The following is a 16,822-nucleotide window of genomic DNA, read 5'->3' on the forward strand; positions in this document are numbered from 1 at the left end:
GGTAAGTGTTTTGAGGTGGTATATAAGAAGGTAGATTGTGGTATTGGTGTGGTGTTTGAAGATGTGATGATTGAGAATTATGTTAGGAGTATGGGTTATAGGCATATGGTGGTGAAGGTGCATAATCAAAATGAAATCCACCATATTCTTGATTTGGGTATGCATATAGGGGAGGATTTCATTGTGACATGGAGGAGGTTGCTCCTTCCAAAATCGATGTTCTCATCCCATGATGCAATCCAAAATTGAAGTTATCAAGCCCTACAAAATAATCACAACCATACTCCAAACAAAGAGGGTGATAACTTGTAAAGGAAAATAGAAAATAAAAACAAGAGACATCAATTAACAAAAGAAATAAATTCCTAATTACCAACAAAAGCAAACAAGCAACCCAAAAAGTATCTATTCACACTATTCACATATTCACAACAACCAAAACTATAGCACTCATTGCACTAGTCCCCGGTAACGGTGCCAAAAACTTGATAGAGAGGATTATATCGATTCGGAAATTCTCAAAATAAGGATCACTTCGTCGGTAGCATAGTCCAACCTAACAATCTATCCTCTCAAATCAAAGTTTGATTTTCAAATAAAAAAATTAACCGAGAGTAATTAAACCTCGGGTTGTTCACCTTAGGAACTAGTGACCAAGAGTGCACAATTTTGGTTGTGAATGCAAAGGGGTTTTCAATAAAGAAGCAAATAATTAAAGGAATTAAAGAACACTCAAAATTGCAATTAATATACTAATGAACGAACCAAAGAACTATATATGTAATATGAACAAGTAAAACTCAAAATTGATGAAAATGTGGTTCAAAACATAAATGGAACCTTGACTTGGGATAAGTTATGAAATTCCTTCCTTGTCATAACCACAACTATGATAATTATGATGGATTAATCTCACTTAGTTAACCCTTAACATCAAAGAGTAAGTCAAGTGAGCATAATTATGCTTAATCCAGAAATCCTAACTCACTTACTAATTACCTTAGTAAGGAACTAACGTTAGTGGAAACAAGAACAATTAACAACACATGAATTATCACTAAATGTTGAACATTATAGCTCTAGTGTCCCATATACTCATTTTCCCAAGCCAAGGGGTGGATATCTACCCCATAATCAAAATTGGCATTTCATCAAACACATGGTAAGCATAATCATAAAACATGACAAAATTAGAAAAATGATAAAAACTATGAACCACAAATGATCAAAATCAACACTAACAACTCAAACAAACATATAATAATCATAAAGTATCAAATTCATCAACTAGAATTCAAAATTGCAAAACTATATATGTATTGATAAAGGAAATGAAAATATAAGAAAGTGTAGAACAAGTAGTGTAATAAAAGAGAAATTAAGAAATATTTACAATGGAAAATGTCTAGAATCAAAGATCAAAACTTGAAACTATAAAATTCTACAAAACCCTAATTAAGAACCCTAAGAAAGTTGAGAGAAAATCTAACCTAAAACTACCCTAAAAGCTATCTAAGTGTGTTGTTTAGTGTATTGTATGTTGTATGTGTTGCTAGCCTCTCCCTTATATGCTCCAGCACTTCAGAAATAGGCCAAAAAGCCTCTCCAAATGCGAGCCACGTGACTTTTTAATAAAGTCACGCGCTGGTATCTGTGCGTATGTACAGATGTATGCGTACGCACACTTGCTGATTTTCATCCTGTGCGTACGCGCAGACGTATGCGTACGCACACTTGCTGGTTCCGTCAGTCGTGCGTACGCACATGATGTTGTGCCTATGCACACTTGGCTGTGAGCTTCTTCTTTGTTTTCTTCATGTTTTCTCCCAATTGCATGCTTCTCTTCTACTTTTATCAAGTCATTCTAACCCATTATACCTGAAATCACTCATCAAAACTATCAAGGTATCGAATGGAATGAAAGTGGAAAAAATTGATTAAATTAAGTACAAAATAGTATGTTTTCACAATTCGACATAATTTAGAGAGAAAACACAAGAGCATGCTATTTAAGGGAATAAATGTGGGTTTATATGATGAAATCCACTCAAATCAATACAAAATTTATCATTAAATATGGATTCATCAATTCCCCCACACTTAAGCAATAGCATGTCCTCATGCTAATCACAATCAAAGGAGAAGGATATACGGGCAAGCAACTTATTTAATGTACTAACTACATGCATGAAATGATGTAAATATTACCTACTCATGTATCTATATTAAATATGGAGTTCATCAATATACCATGTGTAAATTAGAACACAAATTACTGTCACGGTTATATCATCTAACTCATTATGGAAATCTTCATACAGGATATTTTTATATCAATCAGGTTGGAATTGATGTTAGACATTATCTATGGGCCACAAAATGCATTGATTGATCATGTGCTTTCATTATTGGAGGACAAAGCTGATCCTGTACGCTGTAATCAACCACGAAACAAGCGAAAGGAAGTGAGATCACCATTCACAGCACCTAGCACGAGGACATTGACACGACGTGCCGAAGGATTACAAACTGGGATAAAGGTCAATGGTAGAAAAAAGTAATATACTTATGTTTAAGTGTTACATGGGATATGCTTTTTTGACTTATATACTAGTTAGAGTTTTGGAAATTTATTTATAAGACAGTAAGAAGACGTAGTTGTGGTCGCTCTTTTACTTTTTGAATTCTGTGAATTTGTTGGTTTACAACCACTTAAGCATGACATACTTATCGGTGAATCAAAATGACCATCCATTTTGTTTACGAAAGTAACCATCTAGATACACATTGAAACGAACATCCGGCTAATTGTGTCTTGATACAGGGATTTCTGTTTCGTATTTCAAAGTGGAATGACTTGAATTTGTTAAATGTCGAAATCATAATCATGGTTGAAGCCCCAAAACCAACCATCCACATGTACAATAATAGTGAACATTCGGTTATATATAGACACGAACATCCAAAATTTGTTCGTAAAGATAATCATATAATCACTATCTAAAATGACCATCTGCATACCGGATGACTATGTAATATAGCATATGAAAATTAGTAACATAAAGAATAATCATCCAATATCATATACAACTAAGCATTTGTGTTACTCCACATTAAACTGGTATATTGGAATTAATAAAGTCTAGATCCTTGCAACAACTACAAAGAAACCTAAAATCGATATTTTTAGAAAATAAATCTACTCCGTCTGTACAACAACAGCATCACAGATATCATTTGCATGTAGGAAAATTCCATTTTCATTTACACTATCTAATACATGAATAACATATTGAAAGCCATGTCCAACTGATACTAACTATTGCCGAAGGATCTTAATAAAGACATGAACCTACCAAATTGCTGGGGCTCATTGCGGCCAACAGGAGCAACGAACTCTATATTTTCAGATCCCTCCGAACGAACAACCTGCTAAACAACACAAATAGATGACAACAGTTAACGAGTTGCACAGTAATATACCAAATAATCGTGCAATGTAAGATTAACATAAACATATATCGAGGCGACATTCTTGTTCTTCCTCCGAGCAGATTTCTTGAAGGACTTCTCCAATACAGCGCCAAGCCTGTTACTCTTTGGCTGACCCTTTGTAGTGATCTTTGACGGGCCTTGAATGTTGTCTAGACCCACCACGCTCGAACTCTATGAGCCAATGCTTCTGTGGGTTGTCGCGACCCCCATGGACTTCTTCTTTCTTCTTGGCACGGTGCTCGGTCAGCTTGGACCTTGTTTCTTCCAGAGCAGCATGCAGTAAGGCTGTTTTATCATCGTCATTGACGAATTCCTGAGTAATGTTGAAGAAGTATGCATATAATCCCCTGAATGCAGTATGACTTATCCGACCAACTCACGTCGTGACTACTCTTGATATAAGTATGCTTGCGCTTTATGTTCTTACTCCAACGAGGGAGAACATAGCAGGTAGGTACTTTATACACTTTGTACATATGGAAAACTGCAAGACAATGATAACATAACACACCTGAAATCTCAAAAAGATTGCACTCATAACGAACCTCCTGTGTTGAACGGTCAAAGTAGATGTCGTATGGAATGCAAAGAATAGTATCATTGACTAGTTTTTCTCTTCCACCTTCATGCATACTGATTCACCCTCTTCAACAATAACAGGAACTCTGCAATCAGCCTTCTTCATAAACTCAGTTTGAACATCCCTAAACATGCTGGTAGTATACTCCTGTTGAAATTATCTCTCCATAGATGAGTTCGTTGCACACGGGATAACCATCCTCGAGTCTATTGCATCATACTCTAATTCTCTCTGCTCCTTGATTCCAAGCATATTGTCATATTCATGAACAAATTGGACCAACCTAGTCCTGTTGTGTAAGAATCCACCGTATAATACGTGCATGCTCTCACTCCTTTGCGTACTCCTCATAGCAGCCCAAAATTCACCCTTGAAAAATATGGGGACCCACATGCGTCGGTCTTCATAAAGGTCTACAAAAAACAAATCATTCTTAGCACAGAAACTTTCAATTGAACTCATTACTATAAAATAGATAAAGCCAGGCACCAAAGAATTACCAATTAAAGCGCATAATGTAACTTTACAGTAACGAACCTGACAACCATGTGATATTATGTAAGTTGTACTCATCTATAAATTCAGATCAGCTATCCTTAAATGACTCTACCATCCGAGAATTCCACACAATATCAGTGAGGTCAGCATACAACTCTTTGTACTGGTAATAACCTCCAAACTTGTGCGATAACTTCTTCATAATGTGTTAGATGCACCAACGGTGGCGTGTACTACGTAGGGCCTTTCTAATTGCACCAAACATGGATATGCATTGATCGATGATGATTCCCTTTGGAGAAGTTCTATGAACTTCACCCATTGGCTGAAAACCCACTCATAACTTGGAGTTTCCTCATTCCCTAGTAGAGCACGGACGAGCAGGGTCGACTTACCATGGTGGTTGACACCGACAAACACGCAAACGGTAATCCATGCCTACACGCAAAACAACCACATATAAAAACCGGATCATGACCGTACGAAAAAAAATTAAAAACCATCAACATAACTACATCATACCTGTTTGTACTGTATGTGTTATCAAAAGACACCACGTCTCCGTAATATTCATACGACGCCTTGCACGTTGCATCCACCCATACTGCACTCCTAAACTTATACTCCTCGTCCAGATTTACTGCGTAGAAGAAGTTCGGGTTGATGTCCTCCATTCGCATGAAGTAGTTCATCATCTCCCTAACATCTACATTCACGTTGCTGGTTCGGAGTCTTGATGTAATATAGTTTCTTAAATCCTTTTTTGAGAAGCCCAGGTTCGACGGCCCCCTCTAGACTCATTAGCCAATGCTAGGAATGTCTTGTTTGGTCGAATCACAGCCTCATCGTTATCCTCGATCATACACTTCGCATGCATGGTCAATTCCCTATACTCATGGTAGTGCACCGCTTTTTTTTGCTGAACATGGGTGCAAGTGCCTCAACTCAATCATGAAGAAAATCCACTCTTACTTCTCCCTATCAAACTTCACATATATGCTTGCCTTGCACCCGGCGGCTGAAATCGTATTCTTCCGTGTTGGTGCTTTGACACGAGACCCGCAAAAACTGTCATGATTACAGTAGATAGCTTGGTTAATGGGTTCTTTTGTGATCTTGTCACATGTTGTCGTCCTTATCTTAGTTGCAAACCCTACTTTTTTTGCGTAGCTAACATAGAATTCATGAGCCAGTTGCAATGCGCAAACCGCATTCCAACTCTTGGTATTTCATCTCCAGAAGGCAACCGTGATCCGGTAACTACGTTTCAGATGAAAAAAAATCAATGCCATTAATGGTCAAATCAAACATGTGGTTCATGACTACACAAAATTAAACTAGAGTCCAAATCTTGTAACCAAGATCCATTTCTTCACTTCCAACCTCAGTAACATCCGAGAGTTGCATGACCTACAATCGCAAAATAAATGCACAAATCCAAAGAAAAAAAACTAATTAGATAAACCCTTACTAAATATCATGTACATAAACCCTCACTAAACAACACAAACAATGTGACACATATAGAAATCAACTCTATCATCCTACCCATTTTAACTTGGAAGCAGATGCATGAATATCCGCTAATGATAGTAATTAAATTAATTATTTAATTTCACCTATTATATAATTATTGTAGCTACTACTATTCTCTTTCACAATGAGACTGTACATCACATAGATTAACATGCAGTACATACAACTAACATGCACTTAGTTCTGTCCTCGGTTTCAGAGTCCATAGTCACTAGAGTTGGTTTTTTTATTCATTTTCTATCTATTATGTATAATAATATATATATGCAGGTGGAAGATTAAGTTGCCCATAAATTAATAACTCTTGTCTATTTAATAAATATTTTTAGAAAGTCTTAATAATAATAACAATACCATTAGGTGTATTTTATATTCAATATACTACATCAATAAGGTTCTAATGGGTCTATGGGCATCACGCACAATAATATAGCTGATTACTTATTGAATAACACGATCTCTAATCTAGCCAACTCTAATGCTTATACATGCAAATTAAATTTAGTTATATAAATACATATATTCATATAGGAGAGTGTAAAAATTCTTCATATGCCATGATTCATTATCACATGCAAATTCTTCATTAATATAAGCATACCATGAATTTAATACCAGCACAAAATTGGTTGCATCAAGAATGATTATGTTGCATCTAGGTAAGCAATTAACATAAAATAAAACACTCCACTTGCACTAAGTATAAACATCTAAATCATATGGAAATAACCATCCGTTATCAATGTTTCAACGTACATTGCTTATCTTATTAGATTGCTCACCCTCGACGACGACATGATTGGGAACGTTGTTCTGTGGATTCGATGAATTGTCATTACCGACAGAAGATGGAACACGACATAGCGGTTCAACGAAATTGCACTCCAATTACGAACTTCCGAGGGGTGATGGACGTATAAAAGGAAACACACTTGTGATCCTTTATCTTGCGTCGTCGACGTGGGGAGGGAGACACACGCTGGCTGCGAGGGAGTGGCTGCACGTCTGGGGCACTGCGGGAACAACGCACACGATCGGACGGTGTTGCTGGGCGGTTGCCTTTGCGGACGTCGGCGTCAGCCAGATCTATCTCGGACGGTGGCTGGTGTATCTTTGTTTTGGAGCGGCGCCAATGAACTATGAAAAAATCGGACGTAAAGAAAGAAACACTAAATGGGAAAAGAAATGTCATTTTAGAGTGGGTTTAAGTAATTGACGAAAGTCTTATTTCTTTTAAATTTCAAATTAGAAACTATTAAAAATTAATTAATTAATTATAATTTAAATTTAATTTTAATTTAATCCCATTATACACATTATATACTATATATATTGACTCCTCGTACTTTTTCTTTACAAAATTGTAATCTGATCAATATGAATTCCAATTATTTTATTTAGGTATTTTTATGTATTATTCCCTCCCCTACATGGGAACGTATACTCTCTTTAATAAGAAAAACCCCATCCCAAACGACGCCGTTTGATGTTTTTAAATAAAAAAATACCCTAGTTCTGAAGCTACCCACCCGACCCCATTTCTCTCCCTCAGCTCACGTCGGTTCACCGCCACCGCACGCTCGCCGCCGTCGCCGCGCCTCTTGCTGGATCCTCCGTGCCGTGTGCTCGCGTATCCCCTCTGTCCTCCGTCTGTGGTCGGCTGCTCGCATCTCGCCACGCCTACCTCCGCCAGTGAGTGCTCGAGCTGTGCGTGGTTGTTGCTGCTCGTCGTCCGTGGTTGTCTGACTTGTCTCTGCTCGATTCTGCCTCTGCAACAACATGTGAGCATTTTAGGGTTTATGAATATGAATTGATTCTGCCTCTCAGTCTCACTCCAGTCTCGTCTCAGTCACACTTGCCGGCGTCTCGTCTCCTCTCCGGTGTCTCAACGTCTCGCGGCCTTCCCTGGGCTCCTTCTCCCTAAGCAATTCGTGGGGTTGTCGCCTTCCCTGGGGTCGTCGTCGCTTGTCGTCTTCTAATTTCGGGTCCTCGCCGTCGCGGAGTCGCCGCCGTGTACCGTTGGTGAGTCCCTGCATCATCGCTTCCCCTGTTCTCTCTTTTCCAGAATTCTCTTCTCCCTGTATTTTTCCATGTTGCTGAATTGCTAATCAATTAATTTACCTTGTTGCTGTAAATCATCACTGAACTAGGATTTGTTGAATTTATCGCTGTAAGTTGAATTTGTTGCTTAAAATATCACTGAGCTAATTTTTTTGGTTGATGAAAATCATCACTGAGTTGAATTTGTTGCTGATTATCATCACTGAACCTTGGATTTGTTGCTGTCTTGCTGAAATAATCACTTAGCCAAATTTTTTTATTGCTGTAAATCATCTTTGGAGTTAAATTCTTTGTTGCTGAAAATTATCATAGTTGAATTTGTTGTTGAAAATTGTCAATTAGCTGAATTTGTTGCTGTAAGAAGATTTGATTCTTAGTATTGATTGATTTGATTCTTACATAGGCAGTATTGATTTGGTATAATTAGTTGAATTTAGTTTTTAATTAGTTTGTTAATTATTAACTTATTGACTTATTTTTCTGTTATTTTTTTTTTCTAGAATTTTGATACTTGATTGTTATTAATGTATTATTGTATTTGATTGTTATTAATGTGTTTGTGAAGACATGTTTTTGAATTTTTAATTTTAAGCTTATTTTTTGTAATTTTATATTTATATTTAATTGTGACCGGATCAACCGGTTCAACCCGTGATCTACCGGTTGAACTAGTAACCCGGTCGTATGACCAAGTCGATTACTGGTTCGGATCTAATTACTATGTTCTAAACCAATTATTTATTATTTCATATTTTCTCTTTTAACTTGCATATAATTAAGCGAAGCACGTATCAAACCAAAGGAACTTTTGTTATATATGTTGGTGATTTGTTGGATTACCATTGTGAGAAAATTGATGCAATCAGGGACTAAACTGCACATAACGTGGATAAAATGACATGTTTCAAACTTCCAACCAGCGAGAGAGTCAAAGTTATAAAGTTCTGTTTTGAAGGTTTCTATCTTACGTGGAAGTAGGATGATAAAATGGGATTTTGAAGGCAAGTTTGGTGCATTATAGAAAGTTAGAAACGCATCTGTCACTCTGAATAAGATAATAAGAGATGTAGTTAAGGCTATATTTATTTAATATGCTAAATGCTTGTGTTTTGCTTATTTGCTGAATGTTGTGTTTACTTCCTGTTTAGTTTACTGAATTAATTTGCTAAATGCTTGTGTTCATTTATTTTCCAAATGTTGTGTTTATTTCTTGTTTAGTTTTCTGAATTATTTTGCTAAATGCTTGTGTTTTGACCTGTTGTTGTTGTTCATGATGTAGTTATTTGCTGAATATGTTTTTTGACCTGTGTTGCTGCTGTTCTTGATGTAGTTATTTGCTGAATGTTTTCTTTTTTACCTACATTCTTGCTGAATTAATTGTTCATGTTTTGTATAAGATCGATAATTGTAGCTCTACTCCTATTGGTTGAATACTTTGTTTTATGGATTTTTAAGCCAGAGATTCTTCCTTGCCTCCAGGTACGCACTCTTTTTATTCTCTCATCAGATCTCATTTTAACAATTCTTAAATTAGTTTATTTGTTTATTTATTTCTGATTTGCATGGAAATGGGGGTTGAGTTGACCCTTTTGGTTTTAATTTTAAATTCTTTCAGGGAACCATTGTTGGGGGTTGAGTTTGACTAAAAAACTTTTAGCCAATGAAACAAAGTGGCAAGCAGTAGACAGAGAAGACAGAAGAGGAACATAGAGTGTACGGCAAAAGAGGTGACAGCAGAATGTGATGGAGTGAGTGTGTCACCGACGATTTCTCTCTCTTTTGCACCTCCTGCATCCATTCAATTTTATGATCACTTCACTGTCTTTCTCTCTCTTTTTTCTTGAAAATAACTTATGGTTTTGAATATGGAGAAGAGCATATACACATTTCTCACTGTGCACCGTTGGGAATCACTCAACTGTATGAGGTATAGTTTGGCTTCACTGAGACCTGTCCATGGAAGATTAGCTCTCAAATTTCTGAATTGGGTTATTAACCAGCCCAATTTTGAGCTCAATCATGTCACACACATACTATGCACTACCACTCACATACTTGTTAGGGCTAGAATGTACAATTTTGCCAAAGCAACCTTGTCCCATTTGTTGCATTTGCCAATTGGCTTGAACTCTGCCTTTTTTGCTCTTATGGACACATACCCAATTTGCAACTCTAGCCCTGCTGTATTCGACATCTTGATTCGAGTTTGCTTGAAAGAAAACATGGTTGGAGATGCTGTGCAGGTTTTCTACTTGATGGGATCCCGGGGGTTCAAGCCTTCTGTATGCACTTGTAACATGGTGCTTGGTTCGTTGGCGAAGGGCCGGACTCATGACCTTTTTTGGTCCTTTTTCAAAGGAATGCTTGCCAAGAGGGTTCATCCTGATGTTGCAACGTTCAACATATTGTTAAATGCTTTGTGTGAGCGGGGGAAGTTTAAGAGTGCTGGTTTGCTTCTGAGGAAGATGGAAGAGAGTGGTTATTTTCCGAATGTGGTTACTTATAATACTTTGCTCAATTGGTATTGCAAGAAGGGGAAGTATAAAGGGGCGTCAGAAATGATTGATCGCATGGAAGCTAAGGGTATTGCAGTTGATGTTTGTACATATAATGTGTTGATAGACAATTTGTGCAGGGAAGGCAAGAGCGCGAAAGGTTACTTAATGTTGAAAAGGATGAGAAAGAATGCGGTGTATCCCAACGAGATCACTTACAACACTCTCATTAATGGATTTGTTAAGGAGGGGAAGATTGCAGTTGCTTCTCGAGTCTTTGATGAGATGTTGTTGTTTAATTTGTTCCCTAATAGCATCAGTTACAATACTTTGGTTGATGGGCATTGTCGCAACGGCAACTTTGGGGAAGCCTTCAGACTCGTTGATCTGATGGAGTCACATGGTTTGAGACCTAATGAAGTGACATATGGAGCTCTTTTGAATGGGCTATCCAAGCATGCTGAATTTGGGTTGGTATCCAGAATCCTTGAACGAATGAGGATGAATGGGGTGAGAATTTGTCGTATTAGTTATACTACAATGATTGATGGGATGTGTAAGAATGGCCTACTTGAAGAAGCTGCACATTTGATGGATGATTTGTTAGAAGTTTCCATCAATCTTGATGTCATTACATTTTCAGTTCTTATAAATGGATTTTTGAGGGTGGGGAAGATAAATAATGCAAAGGAGATAATGTGTAAAATGTACAAGGCTGGAGTAGTGCCAAACAGCAGTTTGTATTCAACATTAATCTACAATTATTGTAAGATGCGAAACCTTGAAGAGGCATTAAATACTTATGCAATTATGAACCGTAGTGGTCACGTTGCAGATCGATTCACATGCAATGTGTTGGTTGCCACTTTTTGTAGATGTGGGAGACTTGAAGAGGCTGAGTACTTTATGGATCACATGAGCAGGATGAGTCTTGATCCTGATTCTGTTACTTTTGATTGCATTGTAAATAGTTATGGAAATTCTGGTAATGCATTAAAAGCATTTTCTGTGTTTGATAAAATGATTAGCTTAGGCCATTCCCCTAGTCGGTTCACATATGGTGGCCTGGTGAAAGGACTTTGCACTAGTGGATGTATTAAAGAGGCAATCACGTTTATGCATCAACTTTCTTGCATTCCTTATGTTGTTGATAATGTTTTCTACAACACAGTACTTACTTGGGCATGTAGATTAGGTAATTTATCAGATGCAGTTGCCCTTATTTATGAGATGATTAAAAACAATTTTATGCCAGATAGTTATACATACAGCAATCTTATTGGGTTGCTATGCAAGAAGCATGAAGTGGTTGCTGCACTTCTTTTCTCAGAGAAGGCAATTGAGAAAGGATTGTTACATCCTAATCTTGTCTTGTACACTAGTATAATTGATGGGCTTCTTAAGGCAGGACATTCAAGATTTGCTTTCTATATTTTTGAAGATATGCTGAACAAAGGTGTTACCCCTGATACTGTAGTATTGAATGTACTGTTGGATTGGTACTCAAGGAAGGGGAAAATGTCAAAGGTAAATGATATCCTTTCCACAATGAGGAATAGAGGTTTAGCCTTCAATTTAGCTACTTACAATATTCTCATGCATGGATATTCAAAGAGGCATGCGATGGCAAAGTGTTCTATGCTGTATAATGGCATGATCAGAGACGGTTTCAGGAAGGATAGGTTAACTTGGCATTCTCTTATTCTTGGGTATTGTAGCTCTGGATCATTGGATGTTGCTGTAAAAATTTTAAGATGGATAACACTTGAAGGTTCTACTGCTGACTGTTTTACATTTAACATGCTTATTACTAAGCTCTGTGAAAGGGATCAGATCAAAAAGGCCTTTGATCTGGTAAAACTGATGAATAGGTTAGGAGTTATTCCTAATGTAGATACATACAATGCCCTTTTTCTTGGACATATTAGAACTGGTGCTTTTGATGAAGCCCATAATGTTTTGCAAGCCTTATCGGCAAATGGTTCTGTTCCTACATGTAAACAATATATCACTTTAATCAATAGCATGTGTAGAGTTGGAAATGTAAAAGGAGCAATGAAACTTCAAGATGAGATGAGAACACTTGGTGTCACCTCCAGTGATGTTGCTATGAGTGCTATTGTTAGAGGTCTTGCACGTTCAGGGAAGACCGAAAATGCTGTTTGGGTTCTTGATTTCATGCTTGGGAAGAAAATCATTCCAACTACTGCTACCTTCACCACATTAATGCATGCTTGTTGCAAAGAAGCTAATGTTGCAAAGGCTTTAGAATTGAAGAATATAATGGAGCGTTGCCATTTAAAGCTTGATGTTGCTGCATACAATGTTCTTGTATCAGGCCTTTGTGCTAATGGTGATACTGAATCTGCTTTTCAACTTTATGAGGAGATGAAACAAAGAGATATTTGCCCCAATACCTCTATATTTACTGTTCTCATTGATTCTTTTTGTGATGGAAATTATCACAACGAAAGTGAAAAGCTTTTGAGAGATCTACAGGCAAGGGAGCTGTTTATTTTGGATTTATGTCAAGGCACTGAAAGCTTGAATGAGTTATTAGTGATTGCTAGGAAAGAGTTGATTCACTTGAGAGATAAAAGGAGAAGAAAGTTTGGTTGCTAACAGCATGCTTTTCGTTGGATGAATTGGAGGTGCAGTTGAGATGGCAGTTTTGTTACCCTGCTTGATGCAATGTTGCTGATATGGTTTGCAACCTTGATTCCTATTTTGTTGTGATAGTACTTTTTTAATCATTTGAAATGCAACCTACTTATGTTTCATGTACTGTTCGCTACAGGTCTGGTTTCACTTAAAGCTAAAAGAATCCTCTCAGAATCTCTCAAACTCGGCCAGGTACATAAAATTACACCCAAATTTTATGGCTAATTAACCATAGTTCAATTACAATTCAACTCATCTAGCACAATTTGATAAAATTAAAGTTCAACATGCAAACAACAATTTTCATATTTTGAGTATCAAGATTTATTCTCAAAAGCACAGAACCTATTGCACTCAACTATACTAACAAGCTATTTATCCTTCTTAGCTGCCTGTTTTGCATCGTGCTGTGTAGTCTATAAAGCAGAAATGCATTCAAAGCTTTGCATGTTTTTCAAACACCAGCTTATCCTGCTTGTCTTTCAAACATGGCACACAGTAACACATTTCATTAATCAGTTTGTAATATTGATGCACATACAAAATTATTTGATTAACATTCACAGCAAAATCTCATATTTTTTTCATCATGGATTTTGCATTCTACTCTACTGGAATCAACAAAGATGGACAATGCTTCATTTCAAAAGATAGTGACCATTATCAAAAGTTATAGCTTCTGGTTGTGTTATTTATGTTCTTCATGCAAATAACTAGAAGCAATAGGAATCAATTGCTGGTCATTTTTTCTTCTAACGTCACTCCAAATTGCTCAGTCATGTTCAAGTCCTCACATTTCACTCCATTAGGAAGCTCCCAATCAAAGTGATACAGCAATATGCAACGGCCAGCTCAACATTTATTAAGCTTAATTTGATGCCCGGGCATATTCTTCTTTCAGCACCAAATGGAATGTATTCAAAATTACTTCCTTTGTAGTTAATGGTACTATCAGTAAATCTCTCTGGATAAAACCTCTCTGGTTCACAATAGTAGTTTGGATCTCTTCCAATTGCCCAAGCATTCACAGTGACTGTACTTTTGACAGGTATATGATATCCATTAATCTCACATGCTTCTCTACATTCTCTAGGAATCAAAAGTGGAGCTGGAGGGTGTAACCTTAGGGTCTCTTTGACCACTGGTTTCAAATACTTGAGCTCATTATGTAAGTCTCATTGACATTTCCACTCATGTCGAATATCTCTCTCACCTCGAGCTGTGCTTTCTGCATTACTCTTGGGTCCTTGATCATCTCATTTAGATTGTCAATATTTTTATATATATAAAAAAAAAAAAAAAAGATACTCTTGGTTATCTGATTGTGCAATCTGCTTTGGTCTAGGGATGCCGAAGGGTAAACCGCTGGTTGAACTTTTGTGGCAACCACAGCTGTTGATTCCATCATCATCAAAAGCCACAGATGCTTGTCATAACAAACCTCAAAAGTGAGGCATCTAATAGTAGTCTATGGAAACCCAATACAGAGCTTGTTGATGGCCTTTTCCTCCTGACTATCCCAGAAAGTTAAACAAATTACTAAGAAAACAAGCTTATGCAATATATTTCCTGGAGGAAATTTTCTTTTGCAATGCAACCTTGGTTAAGTTTCTTTTTTTGTTTTTAAAATAAAAAAAAAATCTTATTTTTATTGCTAGTTTGAGTAGTTTTACACAGCTGACTAGCTGGGCTGGGTATAGTGGTGGTGACTTCCTTTTTTAATCAAACAGAAGTAGGAGATCTTCTCTCCCACCCCCATTTTTTTGGGGAAACTGTAAAAAGAAATTATGTAGTTATCTGATTTTGCAGTACTCACAAATAATTAGTACAATAATATAAGTATATTTATTTTTATTGAATTAAATTAAATTATTAATTTAAATTATAATCATCTAAATTTTTTAATTAAATATTTTTATAATTTTAAAATTTAAAATTATTTGAATTAAATTGTATGAAATGGAAAAATAAAAATCAAACAAATATAGCATTAATTCAATTATACAGCCATCTCAGTCATTGAGACGTCAATTAGAATTTTGTGCATATTTCGGATTCTGAGACCTTTTATGAATTTTGTACGTATCTTGGGTATTCAATACTCATTTAGCTCTTGTGATAGATCGGGGTTTGAGTATTTGAGATCTATTTATTTTTTAAAATCTCCTCAGTAACTATAATATGACACATTATACATTTATGTAATTATGCTATATTTTATATATTTTTGTAAATTTTATATTTATTTAATTTAAATAAAAAATATCCGTCTTTTAACAGGCAGTGGAGTTTTCAATTTTTTCATGAGTTAAAAAAGGACCACCACTTCAATCTATGACCCAGTTATTGTGAAGGGAAAGTTGATATAAACCGTCGCTGCTATTAGATTCACCCAAATTTTAATGGCGGAAAAATAATAGGGAATTCACATAATCTACAAGTGTGATATACATTTTATATGGTAAGTACAAATTTCGGTACTATCAAAATAAAAAACAACCTCATAAGTAAGAAAATCGTTGTAAGATGTTTTGCTCCGGTTACCCATGAGCACATACCCACAATTTCCACACCAAGCATTCAAGTGTCATTTATCGAACTATTGAATTAATCGGCATTACTTTTAAAATTAATTATTAAAATCATACTTCAAACTTTTACGGCTCTTCGTTATAAATATGTTTATTATAATTTTTTTAATTTTTAAAAGTTGTTTTACCAAACACAATTGTAGTGCTTATACAGTTATACTTATTAAAAGCTATTTTTAAAAGGATTTTACCAAACGCAAGTGTTGTAGTTTTTGAAAAGCTGTCTTTTAAAGATAGCTTTCATAAACTATTTTCGAAAAGTAAAAGCTTTACCAAACCAAGCCTACATAAGAATTCAGCCACTAATCATCACGGTAAATAATTAATTATTTCGTAAAAAAATATAAAATTACTAAAATCATACTTCAAACTTCTACATAAGAATTCAGCCACTAATCATCACGGCAAATAATTAATTATTAAGAAAAATGACAGATCGATCCCTGACTTTTTGGTCTGCAGAAATTTAAGTTTATGAGAATTTAAAAATACATTTAAGTTCCCGACCTGTTCAAAATCTGGACATATCAATCTCTGAGTTTCATTTGTTCAATTTTAAAATATCTCTCACCTGTACATCCGTATCAACTAGGTCAGTACAACGGGAGTCACCCTTGATTTTTCCGTTGAATCTGACATACCCAAATGAACATGAGGTATCAATATGTCTAGATTTTGAAAAAGTCATAAACTTAAATGTATTTTCAAATTCTCAAAAATTTAAATGTTTACGGATCAAAAGGTCAGGGACCTATTTGTTTTTTTTTCTTAATTATTTAAGGTTTTATTATTTTATTATAATATATTTAATTATTCTAATAATTAATTATTTAATAAAAAAATATATAAATATATATAAATAATTAATTTTTTATGTGTATATAATATTTTTATATTATTACTAT

General features: G+C 35.7%; 1 protein-coding gene across 11 annotated transcripts; it reads left to right on the forward strand.

The window, feature by feature from the left end:
- Window positions 7,574-15,180, forward strand: LOC107608966 (pentatricopeptide repeat-containing protein At5g55840). Of its 11 annotated transcripts, none has more exons than XM_016310759.2 (7): window positions 7,575-8,131; window positions 9,568-9,649; window positions 9,786-13,370; window positions 13,463-13,518; window positions 14,103-14,271; window positions 14,375-14,494; window positions 14,672-15,178. In XM_016310759.2, the coding sequence occupies exon 3, from the start codon at window positions 10,024-10,026 to the stop codon at window positions 13,285-13,287; it is 3,264 nt and encodes a 1,087-aa protein (XP_016166245.1). In that variant the 5' UTR covers window positions 7,575-8,131; window positions 9,568-9,649; window positions 9,786-10,023; the 3' UTR covers window positions 13,288-13,370; window positions 13,463-13,518; window positions 14,103-14,271; window positions 14,375-14,494; window positions 14,672-15,178. The 11 variants fall into 11 exon arrangements, with proteins under 11 accessions (XP_020963279.1, XP_020963280.1, XP_020963281.1 ...); XM_021107618.1 differs by having other exon boundaries at window positions 7,575-7,890; window positions 7,959-9,649; XM_021107619.1 differs by having other exon boundaries at window positions 7,575-7,724; window positions 7,948-9,649.

Source organism: Arachis ipaensis, chromosome B07, assembly GCF_000816755.2.
Source record: "Arachis ipaensis cultivar K30076 chromosome B07, Araip1.1, whole genome shotgun sequence".
Taxonomy (NCBI): Eukaryota; Viridiplantae; Streptophyta; class Magnoliopsida; order Fabales; family Fabaceae; genus Arachis; species Arachis ipaensis.

What these genes read in the sequence shown, in the direction of transcription:
- LOC107608966 (XM_021107620.1), top strand. Translation starts at nt 10,024, where the DNA reads ATGGTTTTGAATATGGAGAAGAGCATATACACATTTCTCACTGTGCAC.